The sequence below is a fragment of the Scheffersomyces stipitis genome, chromosome 1, assembly GCF_000209165.1.
Source record: "Scheffersomyces stipitis CBS 6054 chromosome 1, whole genome shotgun sequence".
In the NCBI taxonomy this organism is placed as follows: Eukaryota; Fungi; Ascomycota; class Pichiomycetes; order Serinales; family Debaryomycetaceae; genus Scheffersomyces; species Scheffersomyces stipitis.
Window position 1 is genome coordinate 37,346 of NC_009068.1, and position 15,807 is coordinate 53,152.

Sequence of the window (15,807 nt, forward strand, 5' to 3'; positions counted from 1 at the left end):
AATCATCCTCTACTAGCAATAAAGCAATTTCATTCATAACATAACAAATTCGTTTTGGTTATATTTATAGCCACTTGATCAATCCCATAATATTGTTATCCATTTCCATCCACGTAATGGCACTTGTGGAGGCTCAGGGTTCCTCTCAACGTCAAGGAACAAAGAGTGTAAATCAACTTTGTCGGGTGTAATGAATTCAGTTCTTTTGAAAAATTTCCAAAACACGTACAAGCCAAAGAACAATGGCAAGATAAAGTAGGAAGAAAAGAAGCTGGCGATGTCAAAATGTCCATGTACAAAATTTGTGTACCCATTGGTCAAAAGCAAAATGGAACATACGACTACTGAAAAGTAACCTGCATAACCACCTCCTGGCACTGTATGAGGTAAATTGCTTCTGGAGTAGCCTTGAGCTCTGAGAGCTCTATGAAGTGAAGCATGGTTGACCCCAATCAAAATCCATCCTAATAACAAATTTGAAGAGGTCAAACTTTGGAACCAATTGAAAACCGTTGCTGCAGTTTTGGACACTGACATGTAAGACAAGGGCATGAATACAGCAACAAGTGCCAAACCATAGATAGGTATTCCTCTCTTGGTGGTCTTCAAGAAGAAAGATGGGGCTTGACGTTTGACAGCCAAAGCGAAAAGAACTCTAGAAGCCTGGACAACACCAGCATTAGCAGCAGAAAAAGCCGAAGTAAAGACAACAGCATTCACAATATGGGGTAATGCGGGAATACCAGCATTTTGGATAGCCACAACATAAGGTGATGATTTTGCATTTCCTGAACCTGAAGTGATGTTCTTGTCCCTTGGAGAAACAATTAAGGTCAAACACAACACTGCCAAGGTCATCAAAATCGAAACCCTAAAGAAGATTCTTTTGCAAGCTTTGAAAACTGCTCTTCTAGGGTATTTGACCTCACTAGCTAATATTGGAACTGATTGCACTCCACCAAACGAGTAAACTACAGAATTCAACGAGGACCAAAAGGCTGCAAATCTGCCAAGACTTCCTGTTGTCAAATAAGAAAGAAATGGTGCCGGATCCCTCCAATATCTAAATCCAATAGACTCATGATTTGGGCCTCCACCAGCTGTAATGACTATTGAAACTATAATCAATCCTGTCAACAAAGTAAGTTTAAGTATGGCAAATGAAAACTCAATTTCTCCATATAACTTCATCGAATATGAATTAACGGCGATAAGTGCAACAATAATAATACTAATCCAAGCAGCAGAATTGATATCTGTCCAGAATGTTATAATAACTGAGGCTGCAGCAATTTCACCAGGCATGACATTTTGCCAGACAGAAATCCAACCATAGGCGAATCCTAGAGCCGGATCAACAAAATGTTCTAAGTGTCTAACAGTGGCAGAAGAAGTCGGCATTAAAGCTGCAACTTCCGCAATAGCTATCTGGTTAATTCCAACTATAATTGCCATCAAAGCATAGGCGAGGAAAGTACCTCCAGCACCTGTGAGTGCAAAAACCTTTCCTGAACTAAGAAAGATACCAGTACCAAATACTCCACAGATCGCAATCATTTGCAAGTGTCTAGAATGAAGGTCTTTGGACAATCTTTCCCTGTCTTCTTTAAAGATTGAATCTTCATCAGTTATTTCATTCACCTCCACTTGCTCACCTCCACTTTTGAATTCGACCAATTCCTCCAAATCCCTAGATATAGCATCGTCCGATGTGGATTTACCTCCTTTACTCCAAATATCAGTGATACCCATCTTTAAAACTGTAGGAAAATCTTCTTAGTGACAGTTAAATCATTGTTAATAAGATGAAAAATATAGGATACTTATACTAGTCTAACTTCGAGCGCACTCAGATTACTAGCAAGTTGATTTTGCATCCACAGTTTTCTGCAACCTCAATTTTTTAAGACGAACTAGTATAGAAAAATAAGTCAAGCGCGGAAATAATAGCTATGATAGGTAATTTTTAGAAATACGAGAATAGAGCCATATAACAATATCCAATTTATATTAGAAATTGTCCACAGCTTCTAAGCACGGTTGATCTCACAGATATAAAATTTAATCGGGATTGAAACCCTTCGTGCTTCACTGACTCTCCTTGTCAAAATAGACTTCTCGTATTACTGGTGTGCCACATTTTAGGAACTTTCCGATATTTGTAGGGATAAACGCAAATCTCAATTAGCGTGCATTGTAATCGAAGAATATTTCGATAGTAACCGCTGTCTATTTCGATAGTAACCGCTGTCTATTTCGCTTACCAAGAGATTATATTGTATGACATGGAGAAATAAGAACCTAGAGCTGATGGGCCAAATAGAGACGCAGAATTAAATTCTGCAGAACCAAAGACCTTCTTTGCTCATTGCAAGCATAGACTCCCAAATCTAAAATGCCCAGGCAACTGCGAGTGCATACTTTGGTCTTATATCAGTTTTCAGAATTTTAATGTCATGGCGCTCTTTAGATGACACTACAGGTAACTACAACTTAGGATTTTCGTCCAAATTCTTTTTATAGTGCACCAAACGTAATTGCGGCTGGATTAATTTCCTCATTGGCAAATTACAATCTGATCATGTGATTAATACATGGTGGTGCTATTGTTCAGATAGAAGTGTTATTTTCTGTCAAACAGAGACATGGCTAAGATTACGGATGATTTAACTAGACTGGGTTAACAGCCCAGCTTGCAGGTTGCTCCAGTGACTGACGTCTGATTATTGTTCTCAGTAACGGCGGAGAATTTTCGGACTAAATTATTTGGTGACGAGGAAAAACTTTCCATACGGCATTATCGCACATTTTCAGGTACCACGAAAGAAGAATCTTGTTCCATCTCGAACAATATAGTGGGCGAAACGCAGCAGTGACAACCGCAGTGGCTTTGAATGTGACAACGTGGATGACATGAATCGCGTCGGTAGTCGTGGTCTTTATTGATGTTTTGGCGTGGTAGACAATATAGCGGGTGAAATCGGCTATTGCTTAAACTCGAAAAAAGTTCAGTAGCTCCTATATATTGATGATTAACACAAAATTCCAAATTCGTACCACACCGTACTGGTGTGTGTACAATTAGAGAGTTGATTGTGCATGAGACGTCCAACTGAAATCGTAGAAGCGCCAGCAACATTTCGTGATGTAATGGTGAAGAATAGAGTTCTGGCGATGAGGTGCGGGAGGAACAATATGGAGATACCACAACTTTGACGTCTTCGCTTGCAAGATTCTTGGTCGGGCAAGTGCAACAAGCACAGTGTATCAAGACGACGTGGGCCAGAGCCCTCGACCAGAGGTGGAAGCAGCGTGTTGGCGTGTGCCACGATTATTTTCTTGTTACCAGCTTTGGACACGCTGGTTTTGTTTGGCAGACCACGTTAAGTCGTGTATTTATTTTTGGTCAATGTGTGTTTACAGAGAAATGCGAGAAAAAAAATATGCGTGTCTGGTAATGGACGAAATTTTCTAAGACGAAATTTTCAGAGATACCACCTGTCTCGAATCCATTGTGTATATATAAACTTCGCAGAAGCCTTGATTTTTTGAAAACACCATTTTGTTCTTCTTGCTCTTTGAACATAACTAATTTGTTGGTTATACTCATTACTTCTCCTCGCAGAACTTATACAAAATGAAGGGATTGATTTTAGTAGGTGGTTACGGTACACGTTTGAGACCTTTGACCTTGACCTTGCCAAAGCCATTGGTGGAATTCGGTAACAGACCCATGATTTTGCACCAAATCGAAGCCTTGGCCAATGCTGGTGTCACCGACATTGTCCTTGCTGTCAACTACAGACCAGAAGTTATGGTCTCCACATTGAAGCAATACGAAGAAGAATATGGTGTCAACATTACCTTCTCCGTTGAAGAAGAGCCTTTGGGCACTGCTGGTCCTTTGAAGTTGGCTGAAGAAGTCTTGAAGAAGGACGACTCTCCTTTCTTCGTGTTGAACTCTGATGTCATCTGTGACTACCCATTCGAAGAATTGGCTGCTTTCCACAAGGCCCACGGTGGTGAAGGTACCATTGTTGCTACCAAGGTTGACGAACCATCGAAGTATGGTGTCATTGTGCATGATAGAGACACCCCTAACTTGATTGACAGATTCGTCGAAAAGCCAGTTGAATTCGTCGGTAACAGAATCAACGCTGGTTTGTACATCTTGAACCCATCCGTCATTGACTTGATCGAAATGAAGCCTACTTCCATCGAAAAGGAAACTTTCCCACTTTTGGTTGAAAAGAACCAATTATACTCCTTCGACTTGGAAGGCTACTGGATGGATGTCGGTCAACCAAAGGATTTCCTTTCTGGTACCTGTTTGTACTTGACATCTTTGTCCAAGAAGTCTCCAGAAAAGTTATCTTCTGAAAAGTTTGTCCACGGTGGTAATGTCTTGATCGACCCAACTGCCAAAATTCACCCATCTGCTTTGATTGGTCCTAATGTTGTCATTGGTCCTAATGTAATTGTCGGTGAAGGTGCCAGAATCCAGAGATCTGTCTTGTTGGCCAACTCGCAAGTCAAGGACCACGCCTGGGTTAAGTCCACCATTGTTGGATGGAACTCCAGAATCGGTAAGTGGGCTAGAACCGAAGGTGTTACCGTTTTGGGTGACGACGTTGAAGTCAAGAACGAGATCTATGTCAACGGTGCCAAGGTCTTACCTCACAAGTCTATTTCTTCCAATGTTGAACATGAAGCTATTATTATGTGAGCAGCTACTTTTGTGACTACTTTGAACTTGTATTTTAACTACACTATATAAACCCAATCCATGGTTATGGAAAACTTACTTCTTTACTTTTTAGGTCATAATCGTTCATGGAACTACATTATTAAATACCGTTGGAAGTGTTGATTCGCTCCCAACAAAATACACATTTGGAGATTTTATAATTCACATTCTCAATCAAAATTGTAACATCTCCGTGGCCTCGTTGATGGAGCATACAAAGTTATTCAGGCAAGCATTGGACATTGTAAATCTCACCTTCGTTTTCTTCACGTTCCTTATTGCAGCCATTAATGCTTGGCCTTTTTAAATTCGGTTGGATTCTACGATGCTTGCCAATCTCAGATTGCTCTCTTCCGTAGGATATTCCTATGATCCTTTGAATTTGCTTTCCTTTGGTAAAGTTGTACTGTTATAGTTTATCATAATTCAAACATAAGTATCTATTTACAAGCTTTTACATTCTTTTCTTATCACTTTTTACAACGATGCCAATCCTTCGACAGAACTTTTTCTCAAAGATTCCGATAATGGCTTTCTACCACTGAGATACAGCAAAAACAAGATCTTACTCACAAGTGGCTCTTGAACAACTCCCATTTCAGCAATTGACTTCTTTACTGGATTCTCGTACGAGACCGACAATTTGCCGCCAGGGAGAATCTCGAAATAAAGTAAATGATCTTTTGGAACAGAACCCTTGCGGCCCGAAAAGGCAGTTCTCAACTGATCCAATCCCTCTCCAACAAGTTCTCTATTTTCTTTACTTTTTGGGTTGGCTAAGATAGACTTGATAAGTCCGTCCTTCATGTGGTTGAAGTCGGTGTTTCTCACAGGCGATAATCTGACCAAGAAACGAACTCCACTGTCAAGCAACTTTTCTACAATTTCAACTGATTTTTCCGCATCGTTCAACAAGTCTTCCAATTTACCATCGGGGGAAGAGGACAAATCTCCCAATAACAAGTCATGGGCTTTTTTGACATCCTTTTTGGCTATGTATATACCAATGCCGTAGACCTTGAAAGAAACGAAAGTCACTGATCTGACTCCATGGCCCAAGAGTTGGAAATCGTCATGAACATTAGCCTGCTTGGCTTCCTGAATCGTTAAAGGAAAAGGAGAAATAGACGAGTCAACAGTGATAGTATCTTCCTTAGGTTCAATACTAGTATCCAACTCAATTTTTTGTGTCTGTTGGTTGAAGTAGGCAAACACACCAGCCATAGTCAATCCTCCTAAACCATAGACTAACTTGTTGCTCTTAATTGGCGCTTTGAGAAGACGCGGAGACGACCTCAGAATAAATCTACGGCCAACATTTCTTGTCAACAATGAAGCTGATGAAGCAGTTGCTCTAAACATCTTTTTTTATAGAAAGAACAATAAAAATGTAAAGCAATCTTGTTTTCATTGGCCTATAATCTTCTAACCGATTTTTCATATAGGCGTGCACTGACCCAACATTGCTATACAGTGATATCTTAACTAGGACAATATTTACTATTCTTAGTCTGTGTGCCTTATGAAGCATGTTCGATGTATTTAGTAAGCTTATCCAAATACTATTCACTCAATAAGTTGTATGCCACTGCTAACGGCCGATTCACAAGTAAGGGTCAACCCACTAGCTAATTGAGCTTTGTAGATATGTTCCCATTTGCTCCATTCTTGTTCAACGCTATTTATTTCTGTTGCCAACCAATTGTATGGAGAATTCAGCAATTGAGCTACTAGAGTTCCAAGCATGGAATCACCAGCTCCAGTGACATTAATGATATCTAAGTTTTCATTCTCCATTGGTATTGGGAAATACTCTATTACCACACCCATACGCTTGTTGTCACTGGTAACCCTGCCCTCCGATGCGAGGATGAATGCAGGCTTGTACTTCGAAGTTGTAGGAATGGATTTGTAGTCATTAACGTTCTCTGAAAGACTAACCATTATGGCTCCTTTGCTTCCAATCTTAATCAATATATTCTGGAAGAAAGGGACAAGCTGAAAACTTTGCTGCAAGGTACCTCGATCCATCAAGTCTTTGAGAACTGGAAATCTTTTGCTAGCAAGAAGATTGAGTTTGTCCCTGAAGAAAGAGTCAACACCTAATGAATCCAATACTGGGAACCATTCGTCGTAGTCATCGTATTTGTCGTTGTTGTAGAAAGAAGCATGAATAGCTTCTAGTTCCAGCACTGTTGGAGTTATCAACTTGATGAAGTTGTTTGGGAAAGGACGGTTTATCAATTTCGCAATCCGTGACGATTTTGGTAACGACGTTGGCTCAATTATCACATTTACTACTTTATTTGAAGCCTGTAGTGAATTCATCACTTTATTTACAAGAGTTGGAGAAAGATTGCAATCAAATACAATGTTGGAAACTTGTGGACTTACCTGATCAATGACGAATTCGGAAAAGTCCTCTTCGATAATGGACATATCAGCTGCAGCAACAACGAGGTTGCCATCCAGGTCATGTGTTGCCAGATATTGAGCAGTTGCTTTATCGCTAGAAGTTACCAAGATACCAGAGGCATCAAACTCGCTTGATTTGAGTTGATTGAGAATAGCCCTACCAGCAAAGTCGTTACCGACGATTGATACAAACTTTGACTTTCTCAATGCTGTTTTGGACGACAAGAAATAGTGAGAGGCTAAACTAATATTATGTCCAACACCTCCCACTGACGCTTTTATTACAGCAATATTGGAATCGTTCATATGAACTTTGTCCTTCATTTGTGCTATTGTATCAAGAGCAATTGATCCGACAATGATTGTGTTGACATCTTCATCACTCCTGATGATAGTTTCAGTAAGAGTTTGCTCCTTTATCAGCGAGATATATGCTTGAAATGATGATGCAGTATTCTATATCGACATTAGTATATCAAATTTCAATAATTGTAAACACACTCATATACTCACATTGTTCTCTAATTTACTCAAGCTTGTTGCAATCTGGGTGGCTGCTCTAGCATTATTTAATACAAATTTAATATTACATTCAACAGATTTGCCATTGGTTTCTTCTGCAATCTTTGATAACAAGAAAGGAGTCAAATTCTTGCCCGAAATATTTTGAGCAATCGCTTCTTGATTGGCACGGTCGATCACTTTGCTTATGAAAGAAGACGACAATGCCGATTCTCTCGGTGGAGGAATGCAGAATATGTTCCCTGAATTAAGAGACATGATATTGTTGTGATTATGGATAATGGAGGCAGCCTCTTCGAAGCTGGAAAAATCATATGGCGATCTATAGCCAGATTCACGACAGTAGAAACCAGGTACCTCAACGTCGAGCCTTCCATCGTCGTTGTATGTTCCTACAAAAACTCCTTGAGTCTCCAAGAACTCAAGCGTCAAACCAATATCCAAGATAGACTTTGGTCCAGAACATACCACAGAAACTGGTGTTCTACCAAGTTCCGTCAAATCTGCCGAAACATCAAATGAATTCTGGCCACCCTTATGAACACCACCTAAACCACCAGTAGCAAACACCTTGATTCCCGCCATATGGGAAAGAATCATTGTCAGAGCAATCGTGGTTCCTCCATTGTAACCTTTGGCCATGGTATAGCCAATATCTCTTCGAGAAACCTTATTTGCCTTACCCTTATTAGCCTGTTCCGCCAAATATTTTAACAGTAGTTCGCTCAAGCCCACACGAGGTTTTCCGTCTATGAAAGCGCAAGTTGCTGGGATAGCTCCATTGTCTCTGACAACTTCTTCAACTTGCTTAGCCATCTCGAAGTTCTGGGGAAATGGCAAACCATGGGTTATGATTGTTGATTCCAAGGATACAACGGGCTTCAGACTATTCAATGCATGTTTGATTTCCTCCGAAATGTCTATATGAAATGATCCACGAGCTTGAGAAGAAGACAAAAGTCTCCTGTGAGCTAATAGCATATTATACTTGAAGAAGTAGCTTGTCGGATGTAGAGAATTTGAGATGTCTCCTCGCACTAAAAAAGATAGTAGCGATTCGCAACAAAAGACCTAAATTTGGTGTAGAGATTATTTTCACATAAAACGTATCTTTTTCCTTCTCTCTAGAGTATGGGTAGTCGATCAAATAGACTTAATATTTGGAAGAATATAGAGAAGTTTTCAAAGTAGAAAGAGTCGCTATAAATTCAAAAGTGACCAAGATCAATAGCAAACAGTTTCAAGAATGAGTTGGAAAAGCAAGATAACTATACCTTATAATGCATCTAATGATAATGAAAGCCAGCAAATAGCTAGAGCATCAGAAACCATTGCGAACGAAATTTACGAAATAATCCTTTCTCAAGAATTGAAACTCGACTTCATCATTGAAGAATGCAAAATAGATTCTCAGGCATACCTTTTATTGGAGGTATTCATAAGAAAGACTCACCTCGATACAAGACAAATATACCAGGTCTATAGATTAGCAGCTGGCCAGTTGGAAATCAGAAATGATACTTGGGATTGGTCTGTATTAGGATCGCAAGTTTCCAGAAAGACCGTCTACTCATTACGACTCCTACGCGAACTCTTGATATCACAAGAACATGGAAAATTGGATATAATGCGTTTACTAGCATGCTATACGAATCCTAATCTACCATGGACAAGTGAAATTACTGAAAAAATAGTCGGACTGGTTGATGTCGAAGATATGATGGAAGAGTTAATAGAAACGGAGCTCAAACCAAACCTCTTGGTCCTTCCTAAAGTTGCGGGCAAAAAAGCATTGCAAGGAGGTCTCAATCCAAGATTGGGATATGGGGGAGCTAAGAGAGAAATTCTTGAGGAAGATGCCAGGCGCAACTGGAAGTCGGGCACTAAAGTGAAGGCACTATCTGTAGCATATTTCATTATAAAATTGGCTCCTTCAACGTTCTGGAGTGCTGGCAATTGGAGAGTCATATCTTCTTTCATATTGAATGTGGGCGATGATCACGATCCTCTATTCAAATATCAAAGCGTCAAACTCTTAGCATTAATGACAGAGAGGCTTGAACAATTAGATCATATCGATGTTATTAGATCATCTGGGTTGATAGATGTATTGCTGGAATCTGTTCGCAAATGTCTTGTGTATTATCCTTCAACTACGACTGTTAATACTTCATTATTGTTATTAGACGCTTCATATCCTCTTCTATTCAAGTTGTTTGACATAAGTGGAACAGATTGGACAGAGATTATGGACGTGATTAGCAGCAACATTATGGGTGCAATTTCCCATCTAATCGGTACCGTAGAAGCCAGTTCAGGATTTCCAGTAGTCTGCTTTCTTCTTGACCAGCTATCAGAAATAGTAGCGACGTCTATTAAAACCAAAATCCTCATTTCGATATCTAGGTTGTTTTTCATGTTGAACCTGATAATCACGAATATCACTGTTTTGGATAATTTCCATGAAGGTCAAAGCGTTTTGGAGAAGGCCCTCTATTGTCAAAGCACCGTTCTACATCAGTTCTTGCCGATCACTGACGATCAAGAGATCGAGGAGTTGTTGGGTTCTTATAAGCACGATCTAGTTGGTGCGTGGTTGGTACTTGCGAAAAGGTTAGCAAATTATGAATATGATAATGTCAAATTGCAGAAGCAGATGTCGGACAATTTCAGTCTTCTAGAACAGCTACAGAAGGGGAACAAATCAGCGGATTATGCTGACTTTCTTGATTCCATGAAAAAACAAGTCCCCGAAATGAGTTACTTTGTAAATATCCGTACTTGAAATATCAAATAGATTTATATTGGTAATAGTATGTACAAGTTCATTATGTTCTATTTGCATCTATGTAACAGAAAAGTGGACATTCAAACTTCCCTTTCTGCTTCTATTTCTGGGTACCTTGTAAAGCCTGAACAACCTTAATGTTTGTATCTAAGAATCTGTTCAAGCAGTTGGTTAAACACTGCTCTTCGTTGGTGTCCAAATTGCCACTTGTTATAGGCTTGTTGGCATTACATTTCTTAAAGCACATATCAGTGAAGTTGTGAATAGATAATTGAACCTTAGACTTAGACTGTTCAGATTCGACAAATTGCATGATTTCCTTTCTGGAGGTGTCATCGAGATTCTGCAAGGCAGTTTGCGATACGGAGGCCATGTTGGAGACTCGTAAGGGTCGTTACTTTTGGAAAGTAGGAGAATTGATGAAATCTCGTTCTCTAGAATTTGAATTTTTCAGTATCACTCATATTTAGAATGGTACGGCATGGATTGCACATTGACACTCTTATTGTAAACTGAACTCTTCCAGCTAAGATATGGATCAGAATCATTTTCATTAGGAGATCGTTGCTTGTATACCTACAGTGTATGATAAGTTCTATATTTATGTATTCAGTTCTTAAAGGATTGAGTTGTAAGGTTGCAAAGTGTGACATTTCATTTAGATTTAACTGAACCAAAAAAAAAATAACAGAACGACAGAAGACACAACAATAATCATGTCGAAGTTAGACAGAGTAAACCAAATATATCTTGGTGAAATTTCCAATAAGAAGGAGGTTTCTATTTCTTCCACGAGAGAAGCAGTCTATGAGAATCGGTTAAAGAAAGATATTGAAAGGACGAAAGAGTACATCAAACAGGCAAACAGGGCCATTGTGTCCTTCAGAGATGTAGAGGTATCAGCATCGCAAGACCATAGAAGGAGGATTATTGCTCTCTATGAAGCATACAAAAAGATACCGTATAATTCTAGTAAAGATGAATCTATAGGTTTAGCGACAGCTTCTCAAAGCATAGAGCGATTGGTACAACAGCATGCACAGGCGACTGACGATCTAAACAGTCTGAACAGACAATCGGAGATAGAAAAGATAAAGATGGCTATGAGTGATTACAGACGGCTCTCGGAAATTATTGATGATGTTGTTGAAGAGAAAATGAAACGATTGCAAGTGATAGAAGCTAGAATAGAAGAGATGAATGTAGATATTGAAAGTGAGAACGGGATCCTGAAATTCAACCAGAAATCAAAAGGCACCTTAACTACGATACAGCTGGATATACAAGCTACAGAACGGTTGCTTGCTCTACATTTGAAGAGAATCATTACTAAGTTTTTGGCAGTACAGGATCTGGAATTCCTGAACCTACTGGATGCTACAATTGTGAAAACGACTGTACAACAATGTCAGAATATGTTGATACGATTACTCAAATCGGATAGTAGCACATGGGTTCAGGTACACCCCAATAATTTCACAAGCGGTCTTATTAAGACTTTGGTCATGAATGACATAATACTTATAAGAGACGATTCAGAGTTTGACCTACAGTACTTGAAGCTACGCGACTACGGGAGGTAGGTATTTGTTGAGTTGTAATGTAGAATTTGTAAAAGCCGGAATATTCGTGAAAGGTTTCATATCAGGCGTTGTTAAACTACACATCAACGCCGCAACTCTGTGAATCATATTCAAATCTTCACTTACATCAATCCATCTCGGAATTAGTACCAATACTACAGTGTAGATTCTATATGACTTTTAGAACAATCGATTTGCCCTAGAACTAAGGTTTTGAACTTCCGGAGCTATGCGGCGATATTCTCCACTTTTTGTGCGGTAGCTCCGGCACATACAAAATGTTAGCTAGTTTGAAATGAAAAAGCGATAAGAACTACCGTGGTGTTACAATCAGATTCTATTTTGCCAGTGGCGATCCAAGCGAGATTGGTCTTATTCTCTATTATTCGCCATAACATAATGTCGGTGGACGTCCCCAGGAAAAGAAACAGACAGGTGTTTGTATGTGATGGGTGTCGTGCTAAGAAGACAAAGTGCGATAAACTGAACCCTTGCTCCAGCTGTGTCAAGCTCGGGTTCGAATGTACTTATACCACGGCTGCAACAAGGAGGTCACGTCTAAAGCTGGCATCAAGTAGAGCATCTGTCTATCCTCGGAACGAGCACAATGTAGCCGAAGTGATTCCGTCCTTAAACACAGAGATTGAGGTTCTCAAAAGCAAGGTGCGGATGTTGGAATCCTCCCAGTCACAAAAGGATTCAGGTTTGAGATCACCAACTTCAGACAAAAGCACCTCTTCACCTGACAATATCCAGGAAAGCATTTCCGAATGTTTGAACGATTTGGAAAACGAAACGATCAAGTTCAATGGAGATTACAATGTTCCTGACGGGGAATCTGGCAAAGCACCCCTTATATTCCAACAACCGTTGCAATTTCAGATTCTTCTGAAAGCCGACCCAGGTGCTCGTTTATTTTGGAAATTCAAGGCCATACCAGTATCAGGCAGAGCCAATCAAGCTTCGGTGATAACAGTGCAATCGACTTTGGAATACAACAAGAAAGAAACAGAGGAAATTGCCAGAAAAGTGTATGGAGAGGGTTTCATACCAGGTGTAGAGCAGTTGAGCCTCAAAACACACCGACAAGAAGTGTTGAAGGCAATCAGTGCGTATGGTCGTGATTGGGGTCTTGTATTTAACAGCTCTAACTCAACGGCATTAATGGATAAAATCATTGACATTATTCCAGATCGTGATGTTTCCTTAGGATTAATGAATGTATTTTTCTCAAAACTTTATCCTGCTTTCCCGATAGTCGACGAGCAAGAATATGAGAACGACATGGAGAGAATCTTGGGATTATCGCGTACCTCTCCACAGTGTTTTGCTAAGCCAAAATTAGAAAAGAAAAGTGATATCGCAGCATTGATCACACATTTGTTAGTTATGAGATTGACATACTTATCGTTGATAGAAAATGACACACTGGAGAGAGAAAACGAAGAAATTTCAATTTTGAGGAAATCACCCATATCTGTTTGCACCTTCTCAGTCGTCCAGCAATGCATGAAAGAATTTGATTTTCTGACCAGGCAACCACTACCTGTTCTTCAAGCAGCGCTATTCGTTCGACTTTATAGAAAATATGCTCCTGAAGAAGGAGATGGTTCCAAAATGTGCTCTCAGATATTCAGCAGCACTTTGATTCAAATGGCTATTGCCCTTGGTTTAAACAGGGAGCCTGATTACTATCTTTGTCTGAGTTTGTCAGAGAAGGACAAACTTCTCAGAAGAAAGATATGGTATACAATAATGTCGTTGGATTTGTATGAAAGCATGATATATGCTTCATCTCCCATAATTGGAACATTCAATCACGATGTCAAACTTCCGATGTTGAAAGGTGACAATTCTAACTTGTCGAACATCCTTCTCGAACAAAAGGTAGGAGAAATGTTTTACGAATCCCATCTTGTTTACCGCCTAGGGAAATCGTTGGCCAATATGGTTCTGAGCATCCATACTGCAACCAAATTGAGTGAAGTATTGGGAATTTTGAGTGAGTTGGAATTCAGCGTTGCCAAATTTTATGGTACCTTTTCCGATTATATAAATGATAGTGGGGGTAGAGGGGATATATTCAAAGTACTTAGGTTTGACAATTACTTGAAGATGCGTTCGTTCACGGTATACGTTTCGTACTGTTTGTTTTTACATTTCGAAAAGAAGGGAAACCAGAAACTAAAGCTTCATTACTTGCGGAAGCTGATGAGAGCTATATTTGTCGAAATGAAGGCTCTTACAATGTCTTTCGTACTTTCCTCTTCGAAGTATTTCTCCCTGGGATTCTCATTGATGGTCACACCTACATTAGAGTTGTATTTTCATATGGTCGCTTTGGTTTGCCAGTCGCTGCGCATCAGAATCAACTGTACTACAAGAGAGCTAAAGAGGATACCGAATTTCAAGGAAATGTATGAGAGTAACAACGAGTTCCGCGATTTGTATAATACCATCCGAGAGGCTGGTAGTTCTCTTCGTCAATACACCAATGACCGGATTCAGATTTTAAGACTGTTGAGCAAGAGGTATTTGTATTCGTGGAAAGCACTGAAGGCACATGCATTTGGGCTGAAATTGGTAGACAGCAATTTCATCTACGAAGCAGACCCATTGGCGGCGCACGATGCCATTGCAGAATATGAATCAGCTGAGATCAAAGAGCTTGTAAGATACATTAGAGCTTGTATTTCTCCAAACGAACTGGAATCGGCTACCCATCCAGAAATCACAAAAGCGGAAGACATGCAGGTGGATAATATGTGGATCCAATTGAATAATTTTGTAGAGGATGACGATTCACTTTCAGCAGAGTTCAGAGGCACATCCGGGGAACCAGATGAAGACTTTGTCTTGGGCAAGAGCAGTGGGTTTGATAGTGCCTTTGGAAAGTTTGATTTCGATCTTTTCTCCCGACCCGACTTAATGGAAGATTTATGGACCCAGAATTTTTCTTGGTCTGATTTTTCTTAACAATTATGGGATGACATGAATCAAGAGCTTGGCAGCGGTAGGCTAAAATTAAAATGGGGATTTACACTTGGCGTATATAATTAGTTACCAACAATGATTAAATTAAATACACGGTTATGGTAGGAAACATTATTTTTACTCTTCCTTGCAGAATCATGAAGTCAACTTGCAGCGAACAATTCGCAGCCATAGTTGCAAAAGTGTGGATATTAAATGTATATTTGATAGTAATTTTTGAAATCGAAATTGTCAATCACTTGAGTTGCTTAGGTTGCTTACCATTCCTTAGAATAATGTAGAGCCATTTGTGCAGCAACTTTCACAAAAAGTGTGGTTCGCAGCCACATTGCGAACGATTGCGAAACCTTGCATCTTCTCCTTATCATTATACAAAATCGAAATTTTGCGACTAAGCATTTTGGTTACTCAAAGCTTGCGCCGAGGTTTCTGACTCGGATGGCACCGCAGCTGCCCTGATAGGACTATAGGAAAAAGATAGCCAATGCATCAACTGCTACAGCAAATCCTCCAAGTTTGGGGGATTAGTAAGGCAAACTTCTTTCTACAATTATAGATATCGTAGCACACTCCATTTTTTTGAGGATTTGTTCCGCTCCAAGTCAACCGAAAAAAATTGGACCTCTTCACCCGAACCGAAATTAACACCAAGAAACAATTAGCAATTAATGCTCTAATGACATGTTCAAGTAACCGAAAGACACATCGTCAAGTTGGGCGGCTTCTTGGAATACGTCGGCCGCACTGGTGTCGGGGCT

The 15,807-nt window shown here is 39.7% G+C and overlaps 9 protein-coding genes across 9 annotated transcripts; 4 read left to right on the top strand and 5 right to left on the bottom strand. All coding sequences in view use genetic code 12, as the record gives it.

The window, feature by feature from the left end:
* Positions 1-78: 78 nt before the first annotated feature.
* Positions 79-1,638, bottom strand: DIP5.1 (dicarboxylic amino acid permease; the record flags this gene model as incomplete). Its single annotated transcript, XM_001387623.1, has 1 exon — positions 79-1,638. A coding segment is annotated over one exon (1,560 nt), but the record flags the coding sequence as incomplete, so codon positions are not given.
* A 1,966-nt stretch (positions 1,639-3,604) lies between these two features.
* On the top strand, positions 3,605-4,917 carry MPG1 (Mannose-1-phosphate guanyltransferase (ATP-mannose-1-phosphate guanylyltransferase) (GDP-mannose pyrophosphorylase) (CASRB1)). The gene has a single exon (XM_001387210.1). The coding sequence runs from the start codon at positions 3,638-3,640 to the stop codon at positions 4,724-4,726; it is 1,089 nt and encodes a 362-aa protein (XP_001387247.1). The 5' UTR covers positions 3,605-3,637; the 3' UTR covers positions 4,727-4,917.
* A 307-nt stretch (positions 4,918-5,224) lies between these two features.
* On the bottom strand, positions 5,225-5,890 carry PICST_51763 (predicted protein; the record flags this gene model as incomplete). Its single annotated transcript, XM_001387624.1, has 1 exon — positions 5,225-5,890. A coding segment is annotated over one exon (666 nt), but the record flags the coding sequence as incomplete, so codon positions are not given.
* A 423-nt stretch (positions 5,891-6,313) lies between these two features.
* PICST_51621 (predicted protein) lies at positions 6,314-7,495 on the bottom strand (the record flags this gene model as incomplete). The annotated part of the gene is given in 4 exon segments (XM_001387625.1): positions 6,314-6,580; positions 6,599-7,248; positions 7,276-7,364; positions 7,383-7,495. Coding segments are annotated over 4 exon segments (1,119 nt in total), but the record flags the coding sequence as incomplete, so codon positions are not given.
* Positions 7,496-7,663: 168 nt separating this feature from the next.
* On the bottom strand, positions 7,664-8,665 carry PICST_38766 (predicted protein; the record flags this gene model as incomplete). Its single annotated transcript, XM_001387626.1, has 1 exon — positions 7,664-8,665. The coding sequence occupies one exon, from the start codon at positions 8,663-8,665 to the stop codon at positions 7,664-7,666; it is 1,002 nt and encodes a 333-aa protein (XP_001387663.2).
* A 265-nt stretch (positions 8,666-8,930) lies between these two features.
* Positions 8,931-10,469, top strand: PICST_27997 (predicted protein; the record flags this gene model as incomplete). Its single annotated transcript, XM_001387211.1, has 1 exon — positions 8,931-10,469. One exon carries the CDS (start codon positions 8,931-8,933, stop codon positions 10,467-10,469), a length of 1,539 nt encoding a protein of 512 aa, XP_001387248.2.
* Positions 10,470-10,572: 103 nt separating this feature from the next.
* PICST_38239 (predicted protein) lies at positions 10,573-10,845 on the bottom strand (the record flags this gene model as incomplete). The annotated part of the gene is made up of 1 exon (XM_001387627.1): positions 10,573-10,845. One exon carries the CDS (start codon positions 10,843-10,845, stop codon positions 10,573-10,575), a length of 273 nt encoding a protein of 90 aa, XP_001387664.1.
* A 343-nt stretch (positions 10,846-11,188) lies between these two features.
* Positions 11,189-12,055, top strand: PICST_37943 (predicted protein; the record flags this gene model as incomplete). The annotated part of the gene is made up of 1 exon (XM_001387212.1): positions 11,189-12,055. One exon carries the CDS (start codon positions 11,189-11,191, stop codon positions 12,053-12,055), a length of 867 nt encoding a protein of 288 aa, XP_001387249.2.
* Positions 12,056-12,454: 399 nt separating this feature from the next.
* Positions 12,455-15,031, top strand: FST8 (Fungal-specific transcription factor; the record flags this gene model as incomplete). The annotated part of the gene is made up of 1 exon (XM_001387213.1): positions 12,455-15,031. One exon carries the CDS (start codon positions 12,455-12,457, stop codon positions 15,029-15,031), a length of 2,577 nt encoding a protein of 858 aa, XP_001387250.2.
* Between the last annotated feature and the right edge of the window lie 776 nt (positions 15,032-15,807).